At 35.9% G+C, this 20185-nt stretch overlaps 1 protein-coding gene across 1 annotated transcript; it reads left to right on the top strand.

Annotated features, from left to right (window-relative positions):
* The first annotated feature begins 10488 nt into the window (after window positions 1–10488).
* On the top strand, window positions 10489–19950 carry LOC131045647 (carotenoid cleavage dioxygenase 8 homolog B, chloroplastic-like). The gene is made up of 10 exons (XM_059217306.1): window positions 10489–10764; window positions 17537–17610; window positions 17782–18006; window positions 18102–18213; window positions 18317–18459; window positions 18616–18796; window positions 18873–19066; window positions 19285–19474; window positions 19626–19728; window positions 19820–19950. Exons 1-10 carry the CDS (start codon window positions 10489–10491, stop codon window positions 19948–19950), a joined length of 1629 nt encoding a protein of 542 aa, XP_059073289.1.
* The last annotated feature ends 235 nt before the right edge of the window (window positions 19951–20185 follow it).

Genomic DNA, 20185 nt, shown 5'->3' with positions numbered 1-20185 from the left:
AGCAATCCGTATTTTCCTAACATTTGTAGCATTTAGGTTTTCCAAAGTTTATCAAATGGATGTAAAATAAATAAATGTTTCTAAATGGAGAACTGAAAGAAGAGGTCTAAATTGAGCAACCAGAAGGATACAAGTTGAAGGATGATCCAAACATTCTTTGCAGATTGAAAAAGTCTTTGTATGGACTCAAACAAGCTCCTTGAGTTTGGTATGGTAGATTAGAGAAGTATCTAATTGATCAAGTATTTTAGAAGGGTTTAACGGATAACAACTTGTATTTCAAGACAAATTTAGGTAAAATTATAATTGTGGTAGTATATGTTGATGATATAATCTTTGGAGGAAGTGAAGACATGTGTAGAAGATTTTTTATTGAAATGCAAAAATAATTTGAAATTTCCATGACTGGTGAGTGAAATTTCTTTCTTGGATTGCAAGTTAATTAGAATGATGAAGGAATTTTTATTTTTTAGTCTAATTATATCAAAGAACTATTGAAGAAGTTTGGGTTGGAAAATTCCAAAGGGTGGGTACAAGAACTTTGGTCTCAATTCTGTGGAAGTCTGCAAGCAAAAATATTTGTTGCTAGAAATGAGCACCCATTCTTTAAGAAACTGGCACTCATTTAGATTCGGGGCCCTGACCCAAAAAAATAAAATGGGTACACGTTTTGAAAAATGGGTGCCCAGTTAGGATCGCACCACTGTAGAGAAATGGGTGCACGATTTTTAGAAACGGGCACCCATTTCTAAAAACAGGTACACATTTCTAAAAGAATGCACGTGTTTCTTAAAATGCTACAAATTTCAAAATGAGTGTTCATTTTTTGAACTTTAAATAATGGACAACCATTTCATAAAAGGAGCAGGAAACACACCTAGGCCTCAGTTTTAGCTTCGAGTTAGGCTTTGTGGGACTAGGCCTATGCTTGGACCTCCAAAAAAATGGCGAAGGCACTGGAATACTAGATTTTTGCCTTGCGATAATTTTTTGAAGGTCTTCCTGATCGTATTTTTTGATGAAATGAAAATCAATTAGAGTTCTCACTGTCTTGATTTAAAAAATGTAAATTTCATAGTGATATGATTATTTTTACTATTTTTGCATTATTTATTAATCAAAAGTGGTACCTAAATGTAAAATAGTGAGGTTCAGTAAAACTTTAATAACTTTTTTGTTTTTAGTTTTTTTGAAAAATAAATTATATAACATCAATCTACATACAATTATTTTTAAGATTTAAAAAAAAATTAAAAATATGAATTTTTCATCAAATTATGGTGGTTGTACACCAGATGTTTTGAAAATGTACTTTATAGTCAATTAAAAATTAATAAAAATTAAATATATTCAATAAAAAAACCATTCTCATCAATATTTGGTAACTTAGGTATCTTTTCCAAGAAGGATTTGAAAAATTTATTTATTTATGTCAAAATATGGTGGTCATACACATGTGTGGTATGGTCTTGAAACATGCATTTTGAAAAACTAGTTTTTAAACATTCCTACTAAAAAGCAATTTCTACCATGTGGGTATTGAAATAAATTACATATTTAAAAATTAGAATCCAAGAACTACATTTTCTATTACAGAAGTTTTTTTTCCAATTCAATCTCTAAGTGCCACAAATTTTGACATCAATCGACAAAAAAAATGAAAAATAGGGAAAACACTTCCCCTTTTTGCCCAAAAGTGGAACTCAACTTCTTGTAGCCACCCCAAACTGATATGTACACCTATCACTACTGGATTCAATTTAACTAAGGATGATAAATCATCTAAGGTAGATGCAGGTTGGTATAGGTCAATGATTGGAGGAGTGTTATATCTGACTGCTACTAGACCAGATATGATGTATGCAGTATGTTTAGTAGCAAGGTTTCAACAAGAACCAAAAGAATCACATGTTATGAGAGAAAAAAGGATTTTTCAGATATCATAAAGGTGTAGAAGAATTCTTATTGTGGTATCCCAAAAGCTCAGATTTTACCCTCACAACTTATACTAATGTAGACTGGGTCGGAAGTGTTGATGACATAAAAAGTACAAATGGAGGAACATTCTTTATTGGCTCCCGATTAGTTGCTTGGTCAAGTAAGAAGCAAGATTATGTGCCTTTATCTACGATAGAAGCAGAGTACATTGCAACATATTGTTGCACTTATATTTTAACGATGAAGTAAACTTTCAAGAAAATTGGTGTAAAGTTTGATGATCCTATTCCAATCATGTGTGATAATACTAGTGCAATAAATATTTCAAAGAATATAGTACAACATTCCCTGAACAAAGCCTATATCTATTATGTTTCACTTTTTGAGAGAAAAAGTTCTAAACAATGAGGTCAGACTTGAGTATGTACCTACAAAAGATCAAATTACTAACATATTCACTAAGGAATTTTTACAAGATACTTTTGAGTATCTCTAGAAGAAATTAGGGGTATTACCCCTTTCCATTTTGAATTAATATGCACTATAGATGTGCATTGGTCCAGTGACCATCATGTACATCCTTTTCTAGACTGATGTTGGTGTGCTTCCTCTAATAGGGAGTAGGTATGAGTTTCCCAAGGGGACTTTTTTGTCCACTTTTGTCATGTTGTTTGTTCATTAACAAATTTGTCACTTTACTTTTGTACTCTTTTGCCCATGTCAATGACAATTTGACAAATAGTTCAATCACTTGAAATGGTATTTGCAAATTCTCTTTGCTTATTTTACAAGGTGCAACTACCTTCAAATTATATGCAATTAATGAAAACATTGGATATGCTTTTCCCCAGAAAGAAGAAAAAAAAACTAACACCTACCCATAACTATGAAAGTAGATGTGGAAGATTGATTTTAGAATGAAGTGAATGTAGATAAACAACATAAAGTTTCCTTATCCCACATTCACAAATGATATTCAAGGAAATAAATAAAAACATACCCTTTTTAATAGATGATTTAATCAAATTCAAAGCTTTAGAATTGTATACCTACACAATCTGATATAATAGAATGACACTAATAGTAATCACAAAGAAGCACAATTCACTGCAATTAAAAGAAAACTAATAAATTCAAAGACTCAAAAATATACTCTTTATTCTTTCAATGTCAAAATATGAGTTCATAGACTCAACGCCTCTGTACAATAAAACTGGGCAAAAAAGAAAACTATACTACCCCTTTCGCCCTTTTGCCCCTCTCAATAATTTTGTTAATTACATATTTAAAGACACTTTGATCATCCTTTTCGGTTTCTGTAACCGCTTCTTTTTTAAAGAATGAAATAACCCTTTCAATTCCCATGAAATTGCCACTGTCAAAATGCTTTAAAACATCTTAAAATATTTTAAATTAGCATATATAAACTATAGAAAAATTGAGAAATTCTTAATTTCTCTTATATCTATTTTGAATAAATTCACCATGGGTTAGCTGAGCATCATGAGACCATAAAATTTTGTTAGTGGTTATGATAGTTCAAATAAAACATGGGTTTTTAACCAATTTTTAACAATTCACAAAATTGAGGTACTACCTTTGTAAACTGACCCTACCAACCATGTCGCTCCATAGAGAAAATATTAAAATAAGATATCATATGAGCTTGTATGGACATAAAATTAAAAGTGGGAGAATTTGAGAGAAAATGGTATTGGAGAGAAAAATATTAGGTGGGTTATTTTTAGATTTAAGAAAATTGCAACTTTTTTCGGATGCATTTTTAGACTTGTGAATCAATGATGTTAGGACATTGACCATTTTTACAAGTATAGAACCATTGTCGGGAAGTTAACCATTTTCCTATGTTTAGAACCATTGTCGAGAATTTTTCCATTTTAGTAAGTTTAGAATTATTGGCGAGAAGTCAACCATTTTCCTAAGTTTAGAACCATTGTCGGGAACTCAACCATTTTCCTAAGTTTAGAAGTTAAAAATTTGAAAAAGGCTAACTATGAAGTAGGACTTTAAATTTTAAATTTGGCAAAGTTAAAAAATGGACCAACAATGGGCTTTTATTGGGGACGATGACTATGAAGGACGAAGAAAGGGACCTAGAATCTCAAGCAAGACCAGTGCATTATCCCTTGGAAAATGAAGTCAAGAAATGACAAAGGAAACGAAGTTGCTTGAAGAAGGGTGGAAGGGAACTAGGCCCAAGCCAAAACCAGGAAGCCAAGATGGAAAATGGAACTCAAACTTAAAACTACCTATATATGTACATAGTCATTAAGATCCTACCTTAGATTATTCTCATAGTTGCTTAAGTGAAGCCATTGACAGGCTGGGAAAAATATCTTCTAGTACAGAAAAGTGGTTGGTAAGAAAAAAAAATCATTTTAATCTGTCACCTCATGAATACTATGAAGAAAGACCTAGCGACAATGCTCTATAAAAAAATTTTCAAGTAAAACCTTAAATCCAATGAGCCACTCTACATCATAAAGTTAGGAAACTAATTGTAATGTGTTTACACCATATTGTGCAAGCTGGTCTAAATATACTTTGAGAACTCTAGCATCCTTTGTGTAATCCTTTGGACAATAAATCAGACCTCTAATAGGGAATCCTTCATAAAGAATGTGAGGATGATGTGCAAGGATATTTTTATCCAAGTTCAAACATAGATCTTCTGAATGTTTTTTCTCAAAAAATGCACCATCAAATTCATTTTCAAAACAAAAATATACCAATATGCGATGGTTACTAAATTCTTCTAACCATGGCTTGTCTTCACAAATTTTGTTACCAAATTTGAATTCCTCAAAATCGGGTTGCATGTACAATATTTCATCATTGGTGAATGATTCATTGCCCGTAACTTGTTTTCCAACACTTTCGTAATTTTCCAAACAACCAACTTGTAGAAATTAGAATGATTCATAATTAGTTTGCATATTAGCACAAGAGACATTGTCTGGTTGTTCTTGATTACACATTTCTTCTTCATGTTGATTTCTCATGCTTGCCTGATTCAAATTGTTTTGTTGGATTTGCATCAAAAATATCAAATGTAAAAGATTCAAAATCTAAAGAAAAAGATTTTGCTAACAAATTTCTATTCAATTCTTGACCATGCATGTTGTCAAAATTTTGTTCTACAGTAGTTGAAGTTGGGCAAGTCACCAATTCCTCTAGTTGTGTAACATAATCATCTGCACCTCTAAAGGAATCACTTTCATCAATATAAAAAATAATAAACTCTTGTAGCATCAAAAGTGTCAGCTTCAGTTATAGGAGATGCTTGAAAATATTTTTCATTAAACACTATTAGATCCTGACAATAGGATATGGGTGACACTATCTTTACTCTTTTTGTAATAAGGATCCTTTGCAAAGGTTCCTTTTTTGAATCAAAGTTTTGACTTTGGAAGAGCACTTCAGATTTTGGAATTTTAATAGTACTTTTACTTGTGTATTTCATTCCAATTATGATCATATCACCCTCTATTTTGATAGCTTATTTTTGTGCATCTCTCATATTTTGAACCTTCACATGTTTCAATAGGAATTTAATCTCAGGATGTAATGTAGCAACAAATACACGTAACTGATTTTTTTTCAATTGGTTGATATTCTTGAGGGATCTTTTCAAAAGAATGACGAAATCTCTCAACAAAATTCCTAATAGGTTCATCCTCTTTCTTTTGTATTTGAAAGAATTTAAGCAATAGTTCATATTCATCAACCACAAGTTTAAATCTATCAGGAAAATTTACCTTCAAATCATCCCAGTTGGTAATACATCCATATTTTAAATTCTAAAACCATACCACAACATCTCCAATAAGGCTTTCAACAAACTACACAAAAACATCTTCTTCTTGCACTCCAAGAATCCCATAAGAAACTATGAATACTTTAATGTGGTTATTGGGATTTTGTTTATTATCTCTAACAAACTTTGGAAAATATTTTCTTGATCTTACAGCCAAAGCTGAGTATTGGGGCAAAGCCAAGGGTCCAATTTGAGCTCCCCATGGCTGGGCTGCAACTAAAGCCATAACATATACAGGAATTCTTCTACCAAGAGATATTTAAATAAAATATAGATTCACCAACCTCCATCCTCGAGGAGGCACTTTCAAATGTCTAAGAGAAAAAAACATTGACATTTTGTTTCCCCGGCAGAGTTGCCAAAAATCTGGTGGTTAATAGATTTGTCACTTCAGTTTTATACTCTTTTGCCCATGTCAATGAAAATCTAAGCAACACTTGATTCACTTGAAATGCTATTTTCAAATTCTTTCTTCTTATATTTCAAGGTGCAACTGCCTTTGAATGATCTGCAATAAATGAAAACACACGGCATATTTTCACCAAAAAGAAAAAAAAAGGAAAACTAACGCCTACCCATAACTATGAAAGTAGATGCGAAAGATTGATCTTAGAATGAAGTGAATGTAGACAAACAACACAAAGTTTCCTTATCCCACACTCACAAATAATATTCAAGAAAAGAAAGAACAACAGATCCTTTTTAATAAATGATTTAATCTAAATCCAAAGCTTTAGAATTATAGACCTACATAGTCTGATATAACAGAATGAAACTCAAAATAGTTACAAAGAAGGATAGATCAATGCAATTGAAAGAAAACATTAATAAATTGAAAGACTTATAAATATCCTCTTTATTCCTTCAATCTCAAAATGTGATCTCACAGACTCAACACCTCTGTGCAATAAAACTGTGCAAAAAAAGAAAAGTATACTGCCCCTTTCCCCTTTTTTCCCCCTCTCAATAATTTTGTTGATTACATATTTAAAGACTCTCCAATCATCCATTTCGGTTTCTGTAACTGCTTCTTTTTTAAAGAATGAAATAACCCTTTCAATTACCATGAAATTTATTCTCTCAAAGTGATTAAAACATCTTAAAATATTTTAAATTGTCATATATAAACTATAGAGAAATTGAGAAATTCTTAATTTCTCTTGTAGCTATTTTTGAATAAATTTACTGTGGATTAGCTAAGCATCTGGGGACCATAAAAGTTTGTGAGCAGTTATGAATTAAAATAAAACATGGGTTTTTAACTATTTTTTAACATCTCATAAACTTGAGGTACTTCCTTTGTAAATTGTCCCTGCCAACCATATCGCTCCATAGGGAAAATATTAAAATAAGATATCATATGAGCTTTTATGGCCATTAAATGAAAATTGGGGCCTTTTGAGACCAAAATATTAGGTGGGTTACTTTCAAATATAAGAAATCTGTAGCTGTTTTTGGATGTATTTTTAGACTTGTGAATCAGTGATGTCGGGAAGTCATCCATTTTCTTAAATTTAGAACCATTGTCGGTAAGTCGTCCATTTTCCTAAGTTTAGAAGTTAAAATTTTTAGAAAAGGCTAACTATGAACTAGGAATTTAAAGTTTAAATTTGGCCATGTTAAAAATGGACCAACACTATCAAAGGGGGAGAGAGAGATAGTTGTGCATAATGACGATCTTTCATGTTGTTGTTGTTGTTGATGGATGTTTCCATCAATGAAAAAGGGGGAGATTGTTAGGATTAAATTATGTGTCATCATTGATGTCGAATCCTTTGGTCGAGATTAAGTTTGGATCTCGTATGATGAGCAGGAGTGTTTGACTTAGGTATATTGTGCGCTTGGAGATTTCTCAATTTCACCGGATGAGCTTGGTATCTTGGAAGTTATTTCTCAGTATTATCTTTAGGTTTGGATTGATCTAGAGCTTGAGGCCTTGGACCAAATATTAAGGCTATATAACATGCATATGCTTTTTGGGTCCGACTTTGGTAATTTATGTAGCTTGTTGATATGATTGATGGGGAATAGTGTGATATGGTCCAATTTTCATTCCTTACCACCACCAGAATGTTTAGTGGAGACCTGTTTTAAGTCTATATCTTAGCTGACATCGAGAAGTATGGTTTTCAGAGAGTATATATAGGAGTTTGATTTGAGGAATTGAGATATGGATTTTTGTGTTGAAGACATGTGAGATTGAAGGAATCTAGTAGTTGTGTGAATATAGTGTTGTAGATTATTAGCAGAAGCAATTCCGACAATGCAGATTGTGTTTTTGTGGTAGATTCTCGTTATCTTTCTTTCTTCTTTGGCAGTGAGCCTTTCAGGGTAGTGAGCCCACCTGGAGTGAGCAAAATGATAGTGAGCCTTTCAGGGCAATGACCCCACTAGAAATGAGCACCTTGATAGTGAGCCATCGTTTATAAAAAAAAAACCTTAACTGGTGTCACCTTAATTGTATTTATATATTGAGAATTAGCATTCTTCGTGGTTTTTTCCTTCTTGGGTTTTCCACATAAAATATGGTATTTCTTTTGTTTGTTATGATTCTTGCATGCGCTTTCAAGTTTTGTTAATTCTATTCATTTTTTTCGAATCTGTACATTATGGTTAAAAGAAAAATTACAAAAAATTTCATAGTTAACTGATTCGCCCCCCTCTTAGTTGCTCGAATATTCAAAAGGGCATGTGGGATTAGCTTTATTACTCTCAATATTATCCGGGGCCCAATCAGACCCAGTAGACCAAGAAGAAGTTGTATCCTTTGATTTCTCGATGATAATGACCATTTTCTAAGTAGAGGTTTCACCAATAGGAGGGCAAAGGGGTCTTGGATTTAGAATTTTGAGAGTGATTAACCCTAGTATGTTCCTTATGAGGTTTAGTAGAAGCAATAAGCATAGATTGATTGGCCAGAAGCTCAATGCAGAGACCCAGCCTTAGACCAGAGTCAGAGGATTAATATTGAGGCCAATGGAAGGGGTTAAACCCAAATAGAACTTATAGAAACATAATATAAGTCTTTAATGTAGGGGATGAGAGCCCTTAAAATTAACAACCTCGACAAATTGGGAGATAGAAGTGAAAATCCAAAAGGAAAATTCATCCTTATCCCATGCCGAAGGTGATTGAGCATCGAGAACAATTGAGAATGAAACCTTTTGAAATAACCATTGAGAGTGAAAATCTTCATCAAAAGAATGACTGTGTCCTTGCAAACACCAAGCATGTCATGCATATTAAAACTGCTTTAGTGGCAGGCCACCTTCTTGCTTAGGCTTAGAAACCTTTTAATACAAATTAATACATTGCTTATTCTAAACACAAAGAAAAGGGCCTTTTAAAGTAAAAACAAAAGAGATAAGACCCCTCTTGTAAATAAAATATCTACTAAAAACCATGGAGATGATTGATATTATTTTCTTTGATGTGCTTAATAATAATTCCTTGCACTTTCCACATACCTAACAACTTGCAACTTAGAACTCTTACAACAAAAAAATTAACTTGACTTATCTATGGATGAAACTATAGGTCAAACCCCTCACACACGCATAAGAAAACACTCAAGTTCCCACTCCTATAAATGACATTATCAAGTGCATATATAATCAAGTAACATATGCAAATAAATTTAAAGTAAAATAAATAAAAAATCAGTAAATAAATGCTAGAACTTGCAAAGGTTGATTTACCTTCATCCTAATAGTTGTGAGATTGAAAAACAACCTCAGCTACCATAAATAAATTTTTTCCTTTTCTTTTAGAATATGTTGAAAAACATAATCAAACAAAAAGCATCGCTCTAATTGACATTGACATGCAACCTGAAGTGCTACACCATGTCTCCTAGCGCAGGATGCCCATTGTACATAGAAAAAATAGAATAGGGTTGCAAATTTATACACTTGCAAATACCTTAACACTTCAACCCAAGTGTGAAAATTTGATTGAAGAGGAGAATTTATTCCATAGTAAATACACATTTACTATGTAGGTGGTGGTGTGTTAGTTTTTTTAAAAACCGTGGCAGTTGAGTTGGAAAACATGCAAGCCAAGAAAAAGAGAGGAAGAGAAGAAGATTGTTGGGTAGGGAACATATAGACACTATGTTGGCATGACTTAGATTTGACTGATATATCTTTAAGTGATTTGGAAGGATCACACAACATAACCCAGACCACTATCACCCACACCACTATCGACCCCTCTCAGTTATCCATTGGAAGACTGAAATTGGGGACATGAAATGTATTGAGCTGCATTGCCGGACCATATACCTTAGCATCACATGATCGAGCATCCTTGTCTTCCGCCGTCCATGGCTGGAAGAATTAAGAAATAGAATGGTCTCACAGTAATCGAATTAATAATATCTAGGACCCGTGAAATGCAATTGATTCCATCCTGTATTAGTATGGCAGCTTCCGTTGGCTGGCCGGCAAATCCTGCTCTGACAGGCTCAATATGATTAATAAATCTACTCATTAATTCAACTCCACGTTGTTTAATCTTCTTTGACTCGCTTAATAGGGATCTCGGTCAAGAAACATTGAACTAGTCGGAGCTGAAATACCGCAATGAATACTCTTATAATTTGATTGAACTCTCCTTGATCCATTCCCCCTCCCTTATATATTATATACGTCTTCCATTAAGATGGATCACATAAACTGCAGTTTTTCCTAGGGTGCCGCATATGTGCTTTAATGGCACTGGTAGATTCTCAAGTCTTGCGAGTTCAGAGTTCAAAATATTTGTTAGGGCGTGGAACAAATCGCATTTGGTACCCTAGTTTACGGACAAACTTCTGTGCCAGACCTAGAATCCCAAAGTTAAATTTGACTGCGAGTATGTGGTCTTTAGCGGACCATAAATCGATGCATAGCACAAAGGCCGGCAAAGATCATGTGGCGTGGCAAAGTGTGAAAGAGGAGCGTTGCGAGGGTGAACTCGAAGTTGATGGCAACATTTCAAAATGGTTGGTTAGTATGTTATCATTTCTTGAAACTTGATTAGCTTATGAAATATCGATCAACGGTAAAATGAGTTACTTTAACTTATGTATTCTTTCACACGAGTTCTTGAAATTTTGATCGCTTGAAATTTTGAAATCTCTGGAAAGACATAGATTAAAATAAAAATATAACTGATTGACTCATCTCTGCTGGGATTCTGCATGGGTTGTATGCAGAATGGTACCTACCTTTGAAACGGACCGCGAGTATTCCATATAGGCAATTACAATGTCAATCACCTTTTCGATGGGTGTAGAAATTCTATTGCAGTCACTGATTATTAATCTCCTATCTCATAAAAATTATTTAACTACTGAAAATAAATTTAGAGCTGAATATCGAAAAATAACACAACTGCAACTTCACTAAAAATACGGAAAGAAATAAACAACACAAGGACACAATATTTTTGGACAATCGTCCCTGGAAAAACCCCTAAGGGAAAACCAGTTCTACAGATGGAAAATATATTAATCTTCAGCAATATAAGAATTACAAAAGAATTCCTTGCCTCTTACTGCCAGAACTCCGACAAACTCCTAATATCTCCTACTGATATCCTCCACTGCTATATCAACGCTATCACTGCGCCTTTTGCTAACACTGCAAGACTATTTGCTATCACTGCAAGTCCTTCTCAAAACTTCTTGTTTTCCAAATGACCCATGACCCCTTTTTATACTACTCTGTTGGAAAACCAACGACCAAGATTAATTCAAACCAACGGCTGAGATTAAGACAACTCAATTAACCAATAACTAATTTTGGCTATGAGGTGTCACCTAAAAAGAGCCACTATTAAATAACAATTGTTTTTATCCTAACAATACTTGTTTGACAAAAACAACCATTTTCTAATTCTAGGTCAGGACAAACAGCTGTCCAAAACTACCCATAACTAATGCTTTTATTTCTGGGTAAGGACGAACAGCTGTCCAAGCTACCCATAATTAACACTCCCTCTTAGCGAGGAAGCTGTTCTGCACGACACCCATCTTATCTCTAAAGAAGATAAATTTTGCCTTCCCCAATGCCTTTGTCAGAATGTCTGCTACCTGCTCCTCTGTAGGTATGTAGTGTAGCTGAATAATCCCCCTCTGTACAAAATCCCTGATGAAGTGATACCTGATGTCTATATGTTTCGATCTATCGTGAAACACTGGATTCTCAGTCAACTTGATGCAACTCTGATTGTCGCACTGTATCACTGTAGTCTCAACTTTCTAACCAAACAAGGCTACTAGCAACTTCCGAAGCCATATAGCTTCACACGTTGCCATGCTGGTTGCTATGTATTCTGCTTCTGATGAACTCAAGGCCACAGATTTTTGCTTCCTGCTGAACCAAGAAACAACTCCTGATCCCAAGCTGAAACAACATCCTGAAGTACTCCTTTTGTCCGTTGTATTGCCTGCCCAATCTACGTCAGTATAGCCTATCAACTTGATACCTTCACCTCGAACATATCTGATCCCGTACTCAACTGTACCATGAAGATAACGCAACACATGCTTAGCCGCCATCCAATGCACTCTCTTTGGCTCTACCATGAACTAACTAAGAGAGTTTACTGCAAAGGCTATATCTGGCCTGGTGTTGACCAAATACATGAGCGAACCAATCAACTGCCTGTATAGGGTGGGATCAACATCCTTTTCCTTGGATGCATCTACCTTCCTCCAATTAGTGATCATGGGTGTAGACATGGCTTTGCAATCTTCCATCTCGAATCTCTTCAAGATTTCAATGCAATATTTCCCTTGACCAAGGAAAATCTCTCCATCAGTCTGCCACACCTCCATGCCTAGAAAGTAGTGCATAAGTCCCAAATTCTTCATCTCAAACTCTTCTGCAAGGTCCCTCTTGCAATCCTCTATGAGTCCTAGTGCACCAGTAAGAAACAAGTCATCCACATATAGAACAAGAATGAGAACCTCACCCCCAACCACCAAGTAGTATAGGTTCGCATCAGCCTCACTCTTCACAAAGCCCATTTCCTGCAAGTATGTATCAATGCGCTCATACCACGCTCTGGGAGCCTGCTTGAGTCTGTATAAGTCTTTCTTTAATCTACACACGTGGGTCTCTTTGTTGTGTGCTACAAAGCCTTCCGGTTGTTCTATGTATACCTCCTCCTTCAATTCTCTATTAAAGAATGCTGTCTTGACATCCATTTGATGGATCTGCCATCCCATCTGTGCTGCAAATGAGATTATAGCTCATATAGAAGTATACCTGGCCACAGGAGCAAATGTCTCCTCATAGTCTATTCCCTCCTTCTGAGAGAACCCCTTGGCCACAAACCTCGCCTTATATTTCTCGATGCTACCATCGGCACCATGCTTTATCTTGAAGATCCAGCACGATCCAACTACTGCTCTATCAATTGGTCTAGGCACTACCTCCCATACATCATTCTGTATTATTGAGTTATATTCCTCAACCATAGCATCTCGCCATACCTGATGCTTTGCAGCTTCCTGATAGCTGGAAGGTTCACTATCTACCAACTGGCTGACTAATGCCACATAGTCATTGAACTTGGCTGGTTGTCTCCTCTGTCTTGTACTCTTCCTAGGAGCTCCCACAGACTCCTGAGTATCCCTTTGTATGTCTTGAACCTCATGGTTCCTACTGCCAACTGTAGAGGATGAAATATCAACCTCTATATCATCTAGATGCATATCCTGCTGCACTAGTTGCTCCATACTCTGTGAATCTTCACTACCTGAGTCTATGCTTGTACTAGTAACTGTACTTGAGCTTTGTTGTCCTTGACTTGGACTTGGAGCTTTCGTTGGCTGCTCACTCCGATCATCTACTGGCAAATCTTTGGATCTTGTAAACGCCTTGTCCTCCATGAACTTGACATCACATCTGACAATAATTCTTCTGGTCCCTGGAATGAACATCCTATATGCCTTTGAAGTTTCACTATACCCAACAAAGTACCCCTTCTCTGTAGTCTGATCTAACTTGTTACGTGTGTCTCCAGGAATAAGGCAATATGCCAAACTCCTAAATATCCTGAAGTGACCAACATCTGGCTTCTTCCCCGTGAAAGCCTCCTCTGGTGTCATTTTCCCTAGTACCTTGTGTGGAACCCTATTTTGAATGTAGACTGCTGTACTACACACTTCTGCCCATAAGTAGTAGGGCATGTCCTGGTCATGTAGCATAGCCCTTGCTGCCTCCGAAATAGAACGGTTCTTCCTCTCAGCAACTCCATTCTGCTGTGGATTGTAAGGAACAGTCCACTCTCTCTTGATTCCTTCTCTGGTACAGAAATCCTAGAAGTCATTTCCTTTGTACTCGCCTCCATTGTCTGACCGAAGAACCTTTATCTTCCTTCCTGTTGAGTTCTCCACAAGAGCTTTGAACTCTTGGAAGTGACTGAAAACCTCATCCTTAGTCTTCAAGAAGTATATCCAGGTCTTCCTGGAGAAATCATCAATAAAGGTAACATAATACTCATATCCTCTGAGAGACTTTGTCGACATTGGTCCACATACATTTGAATGTACTAGATCAAGAACACTTGTAGATCTGGTGTCACTCCTTGGAAAAGATGCTTTCGCAAACTTTCCCAACACACATCCCTTACATACATCATCATGCTCTGTGCTCACCTCTGGAACACCTGTCATCGTCTCACAAAGCAATCTAAGTGCTCCAGGATGAATATGGCCCATCCTCCTATGCCATAGCTCCCCAAGTTCTCTAGGGTTACTGCTGCTCATGAGTGCCTTAGGAGTATTAGACTGCAACCTATAAAGGCGACCACTCCTAACTCCAATAGATACGGGTGATTTCCAATCTTTATGCTTAATCAAAACATGCATCCCTCTAAAGAGAACATTATACCCTTTATCCTGAAGGACAGATACAGAAACCAAATTCATACCTAAGCCTGGCACATGCAACACATCATGAAGAGGAATTACCTTTCCGTTCTCCCTCGGAAGTTGAATAGTCCCTTTCCCAACTGAGTTGAGCCTGGACAAGTTCCCCATAGAGATCTGGATTCTGGTGTTCTCCTCCTTGTAGCTGGAGAAGTACTCTCGAACTCCTGTCATATGAAATGACGCCCCATTGTCTATATACCAGACACTCTGTGAGGTTGAGCTAATCATACAGGCTATGAGTGCAAACTCATCCTCCAATCTACTAGAGAGCTCCTCTGCACTTTTTGAAGCTGCTACTTGGTTCTTTCCCTTCTTATCTTTCTTCCTTTGTGGGCAATCGCTGACATAGTGGCCAAACTCGTGACAACCAAAGCACTTGACCTTAGATAGGTCCTTCTTCTTCTTTTCAATTTGTGAATTTGCTCCTTTGCTAGATCCCTTCTTTGTTTTCCCCTTTCCCGCTAGGGCAACATTTTCTTATTCTACCTCACTTTTCTGACTGTTATTATTGGCTCCATTGACAAGGCTTAGTCTAAGCTCCTCCTGAGTGAAATCACTCCAAAGTCGATCCCAACTTGGTAAGGTGTCTCGTCCATTAATAACTTGAACAAAGACATCCCACTGCTTAGAAAACCCATTTAGGGCTATTCTTACTAGCTCGTCTTCATTTGGCTTATCTCCAATAGCTGCTAACTCGTCCTTGACAAGTCTAAGCCTGGTGAGGTAACTTGTAACATCTTCTCCCTTGTTCATCCGGGTATTCCTCAATTTTTCTCTGAGAATCAACTTCCGGTTAGTGGTAGCATTCTGGTAGAAATTCAGAATGGCGTCCCACATCTTCTTCGTTGTATCTAACTCTGCGATATGTGGAACAACATGGTCCTTGACACCATCAAGATTATCCTCCTCGCCTTGGCATCATCCTTCTTGTATGCTACAAGTTGTACTGGTAACATATTCCTTGATACCATTCTCTTCCAGCAATAAAGAAATTCTGGCTTTCCAAACACCAAAATTTGAGGCACCATCCAATCTGTCTTGATCTCTCAAACCTGCTGAGGCCATCTCAAAGAAATAAAGGAAAACAATAACTCAAAAGAGGTCAAGCTCAAATTTCTTTCCTTTGCTTAGGGTAAACCTTTTCTACCCTCAACAAAGCTCTAATACCATGTAGAAATTCTATTGCAGTCACTGATTATTAATCTCCTATCTCATAAAAATTATTTAACTACTGAAAATAAATTTACAGCTGAATATCAAAAAATAACACAACTGCAACTTCACTAAAAATACGGAAAGAAATAAACAACACAAGGACACAATATTTTTGGACAATCGTCCCTGGAAAAACCCCTAAGGGAAAACCAGTTCTACAGATGGAAAATATATTAATCTTCAGCAATATAAGAATTATAAAAGAATTTCTTGCCTCTTACTGCAGAACTCCGACAAACTCCTAATATCTCCTGCTGATATCCTCCACTGCTATATCAACGCTATCACTGCGCCTCTTGCTAACACTGCAAGACTATTTGCTATCATTGCAAGTCCTTCTCAAGACTTCTTGTTTTCCAAATGACCCATGACCCTTTTTTATACTACTCTGTTGAAAAACCAACGGCCAAGATTAATTCAAACCAACGGTTGAGATTAAGACAACTCAATTAACCAATAACTAATTTTGGCTATGAGGTGTCACCTAAAAAGAGCCACTATTAAATAACAATTGTTTTTATCCTAACAATACTTGTTTGACAAAAACAATCATTTTCTAATTCTAGGTCAGGATGAACAGCTGTCCAAAACTACCCATAACTAATGCTGTTATTTCTGGGTAAGGACGAACAGCTGTCCAAGCTACAACATTTTCTTGTTCTACCTCACTTTTCTGACTCTTATTGTTGGCTCCATTGACAAGGCTTAGTCTAAGCTCCTCCTGAGTGAAATCACTCCAAAGTCGATCCCAACTTGGTAAGGTGTCTCATCCATTAATAACTTGAACAAAGACATCCCACTGCTTAGAAAAGCCATTTAGGGCTATTCTTACTAGCTCATCTTCATTTGGCTTATCTCCAACAGCTGCTAACTCGTCCTTGACAAGTCTAAGCCTGGTGAGGTAACTTGTAACATCTTCTCCCTTGTTCATCCGGGTATTCCTCAAATTTTCTCTGAGAATCAGCTTCCGGTTAGTGGTAGCATTCTGGTACAAATTCAGAATGGCGTCCCACATCTTCTTCGCTGTATCTAACTCTGTGATATGTGGAACAACATGGTCCTTGACACCATCAAGGATTATCCTCCTTGCCTTGGCATCATCCTTCTTGTATGCTGCAAGTTGTACTAGATCTGTAGGTACAGCTACAGTACTGGTAACATATTCCTTGATACCATTCTCTTCAAGCAATAAAGAAATTCTGGCTTTCCAAACACCAAAATTTGAGACACCATCCAATCTGTCTTGATCTCTCAAACCTGCCGAGGCCATCTCAAAGAAATAAAGGAAAACAATAACTCGAAAGAGGTCAAGCTCAAATTTCTTTCCTTTGCTTAGGGTAAACCTTTTCTACCCTCAACAAAGCTCTGATACCATGTAGAAATTCTATTGCAGTCACTGATTATTAATCTCCTATCTCATAAAAATTATTTAACTGCTGAAAATAAATTTACAGCTGAATATTTTCCTTTGCTTAGGGTAAACCTTTTCTACCCTCAACAAAGCTCTGATACCATGTAGAAATTCTATTGTAGTCACTGATTATTAATCTCCTATCTCATAAAAATTATTTAACTGCTGAAAATAAATTTACAGCTGATTCTACATGGGTTGTATACAGAATGGTACCTACCTCCGAAACGGACCGGGAGTATTCCATATAGACAATTACAATGTCAATCACCTTTTCGATGGGTACATTTCTTTCCTACAATTACTCCCTGCGCCTATTTCATTCTAGATGATATTTTACTGTATCACTTGATCATTTCTGTACTTGAAATACATTCCCTTTAATAGACATTAAAAATCTAAGTAGCTGAACCCTTGCATTGTATTAGTCGCTAATGGTCTTTTATCTTACAGATATGCAACCCTTGTCCGCGTTCAGTTTGATAATGGCGAAGCGAAAGGTGGGCATGCAATGTTACAATCCGAAGCTTACATGACGGCCAAGAGGAACAACAGAATTTGTCATCGTGAATTTTCAGAATCTCCAAAGCCGTCAAATTTGTTATCCTGCATTGGGTACTTGGTGGGCATGGTGTCTGGTGCCTCAGTCACCGACAATGCTTGTATAGCAGTTGTAAGGTTGTTTACCTTTTCTCACCAACATTTGGAAACCTAGAAATAATCGTTTGCCTTTCAAACCAAATATCTTTATATATGTCATATGGAATTCACAGCCTAGGTGACGGACGAGTTATGTGCCTGACAGAAACTACGAAGGGATTTATCCAAATTGACCCCAACACACTTGAAACCATCGGCAGATTCAACTACACCGACAATCTGGGAGTATGTTATCTCATAGCACAATTGTGGTATTCAATATAATTATTGAAAATTTGGAGGAAATTCTTAAGTTTCTAACACATTCAATTTGTTCTGCTCTTGGCAGTGGATCAATGTCCTTCAGTCTGGACACCCTATGATATCTGAGAGCGAACTTATCACAGTCCTTCCAGATCTCGTGAACCCCGGCTACAATGTTGTCCGCATGCTTGCAGGCACTAATGAAAGAACTATTATTGGAAGGGTGAGATCAAATTTAGCAAAACGTTGTTTAATAATTTTATTCCGCTACAGATGTGTTGATTAGGCTTGTTCTGTTTGGTTGAGATTAGGATATTCTTTGACCAAGTACATAAAGAAACAAAAATCATAATATAACTACTCTAGAGAAATAATTCAAGTAAATTGCAGAGGAGGTCATGCTCCAGGCTGGGTACATTCTTTTGCAGTGACAGAGAACTACATCATTATTCCTGAAATGCCTTTGAAATATTCAATACACTATGTCTTCGGAGGGGATGTTCTCAAATGGTGGCCAGAATCTAAAGCATTCGTGCATGTAGTTTCTAGAGTCACTCGACTGAGGGTAAGTAAGACAACATGTTTGCTTAAATAATGGATAAAAATAGTTATGTCCTAAACTAACTGAATGATTATGACAGGTTACATCCATTGAAGTGCCATTATTTATGACAATGCACTTCATCAATGCTTATGAAGAAAGACAAGAGCTTGGTAAGAAGTCGTCAATAATAGTTGATTGTTGTGAATATAACGCCGATTACTCCATCATAGATAGACTAAAACTACAAGCGTTAAGATCCTTCTCTGGTGAAGATGTTCTTCCAAATTCAAGGTAAATGAATTTTACAATAAGTAATTTTATTATATAATTCATTTGGACAAAGCTAAATTCATTTTAAAATAGGACTCTCTACATAACATAGTAAGATAATCCTTTTTAAGGATAGCAAGTACGTACAATCAAATTTGATCCTAGTTAACACTATCACATAGATGCATAATATTGTTGAGAGTTTCAATTCAAGTGACATAATATTTTTGTGGGAATAGAATAGGACGCTTCACGTTACCCCTTGATGGCAGTGCATCAGGAAAGCTAGATGTTGCGTTTCCTCCTGAGAAGCATGGTAGAGGAATAGACATGTGCAACATAAATAAAAAATACGTTGGGAAGATGTATCGTTATATATATGGCTGTACGTCACAACGCCCTTGCAATGCTCTCAATACTCTTACAAAGGTAATCCTATATTATTATATTCTATTTTGTTTTACATTACTGGCTTCCTCTAATTTGTCGTACTCATTTGTTTAGCTTTATAGATTCCTTCCATTTTAATTAATATGCTAGGCACTTTTAAAAATTGATATTTTGTTCTAGCATGGTGTAGATAGATTTGGAAAAGAAAGTAAGTAAAAGTTGGTACATTGACGGGGGCATTCCATCTGAACCCTGCTTTGTAGCTCGACCCGGAGCTAAGACAGAAGATGATGGTTAGAACAATAACATCAAATTCATTTGATAATTTTTTTGGGGGGTTAAAAGTAATAATTACAATTCATGCTATCTTATGTTGTTTTTCAGGAGTGGTGAAATCAATTGTGAGTGATAAGTATGGTGATGGGTTCGTAGTAATTTTGGATGGATCTACTTTTAAAGAAATTGCTCGTGCAAAGTTTGTTTATGGACTACCATTTGGCACCCATGGTTGTTGACTTTCAAAATATAGTGTGTAAAATAGACAAACATTGTTTGAACTTCAAATTTAAATAAATATCTTCACATTGTCATAACATATTAAATGGGCTCAAATGTATTAAATATATGTGTTCTATTAAACATCAAGAAAAATAGAATTTTGAAACTCCCACCTTATTTATTTACAATAATTGATTACAAATATTACCGTGTATTATTCTCTATGTTGTGTGTGAATTTAAAATAATGTTT

Source organism: Cryptomeria japonica, chromosome 3, assembly GCF_030272615.1.
Source record: "Cryptomeria japonica chromosome 3, Sugi_1.0, whole genome shotgun sequence".
Classification (NCBI taxonomy): Eukaryota; Viridiplantae; Streptophyta; class Pinopsida; order Cupressales; family Cupressaceae; genus Cryptomeria; species Cryptomeria japonica.
This window is presented reverse-complemented; position numbering and strand designations above follow the sequence as displayed.

Excerpts from the sequence above, each read along its gene's own strand:
- LOC131045647 (XM_059217306.1), top strand. The coding sequence starts at position 10,489 with ATGGCACTGGTAGATTCTCAAGTCTTGCGAGTTCAGAGTTCAAAATAT. Across the intron at positions 17,611-17,781 it reads GTCAATCACCTTTTCGATGG|ATATGCAACCCTTGTCCGCG; the intron begins GTACATTTCTTT and ends TTTATCTTACAG. Across the intron at positions 19,067-19,284 it reads GATGTTCTTCCAAATTCAAG|AATAGGACGCTTCACGTTAC; the intron begins GTAAATGAATTT and ends TTGTGGGAATAG.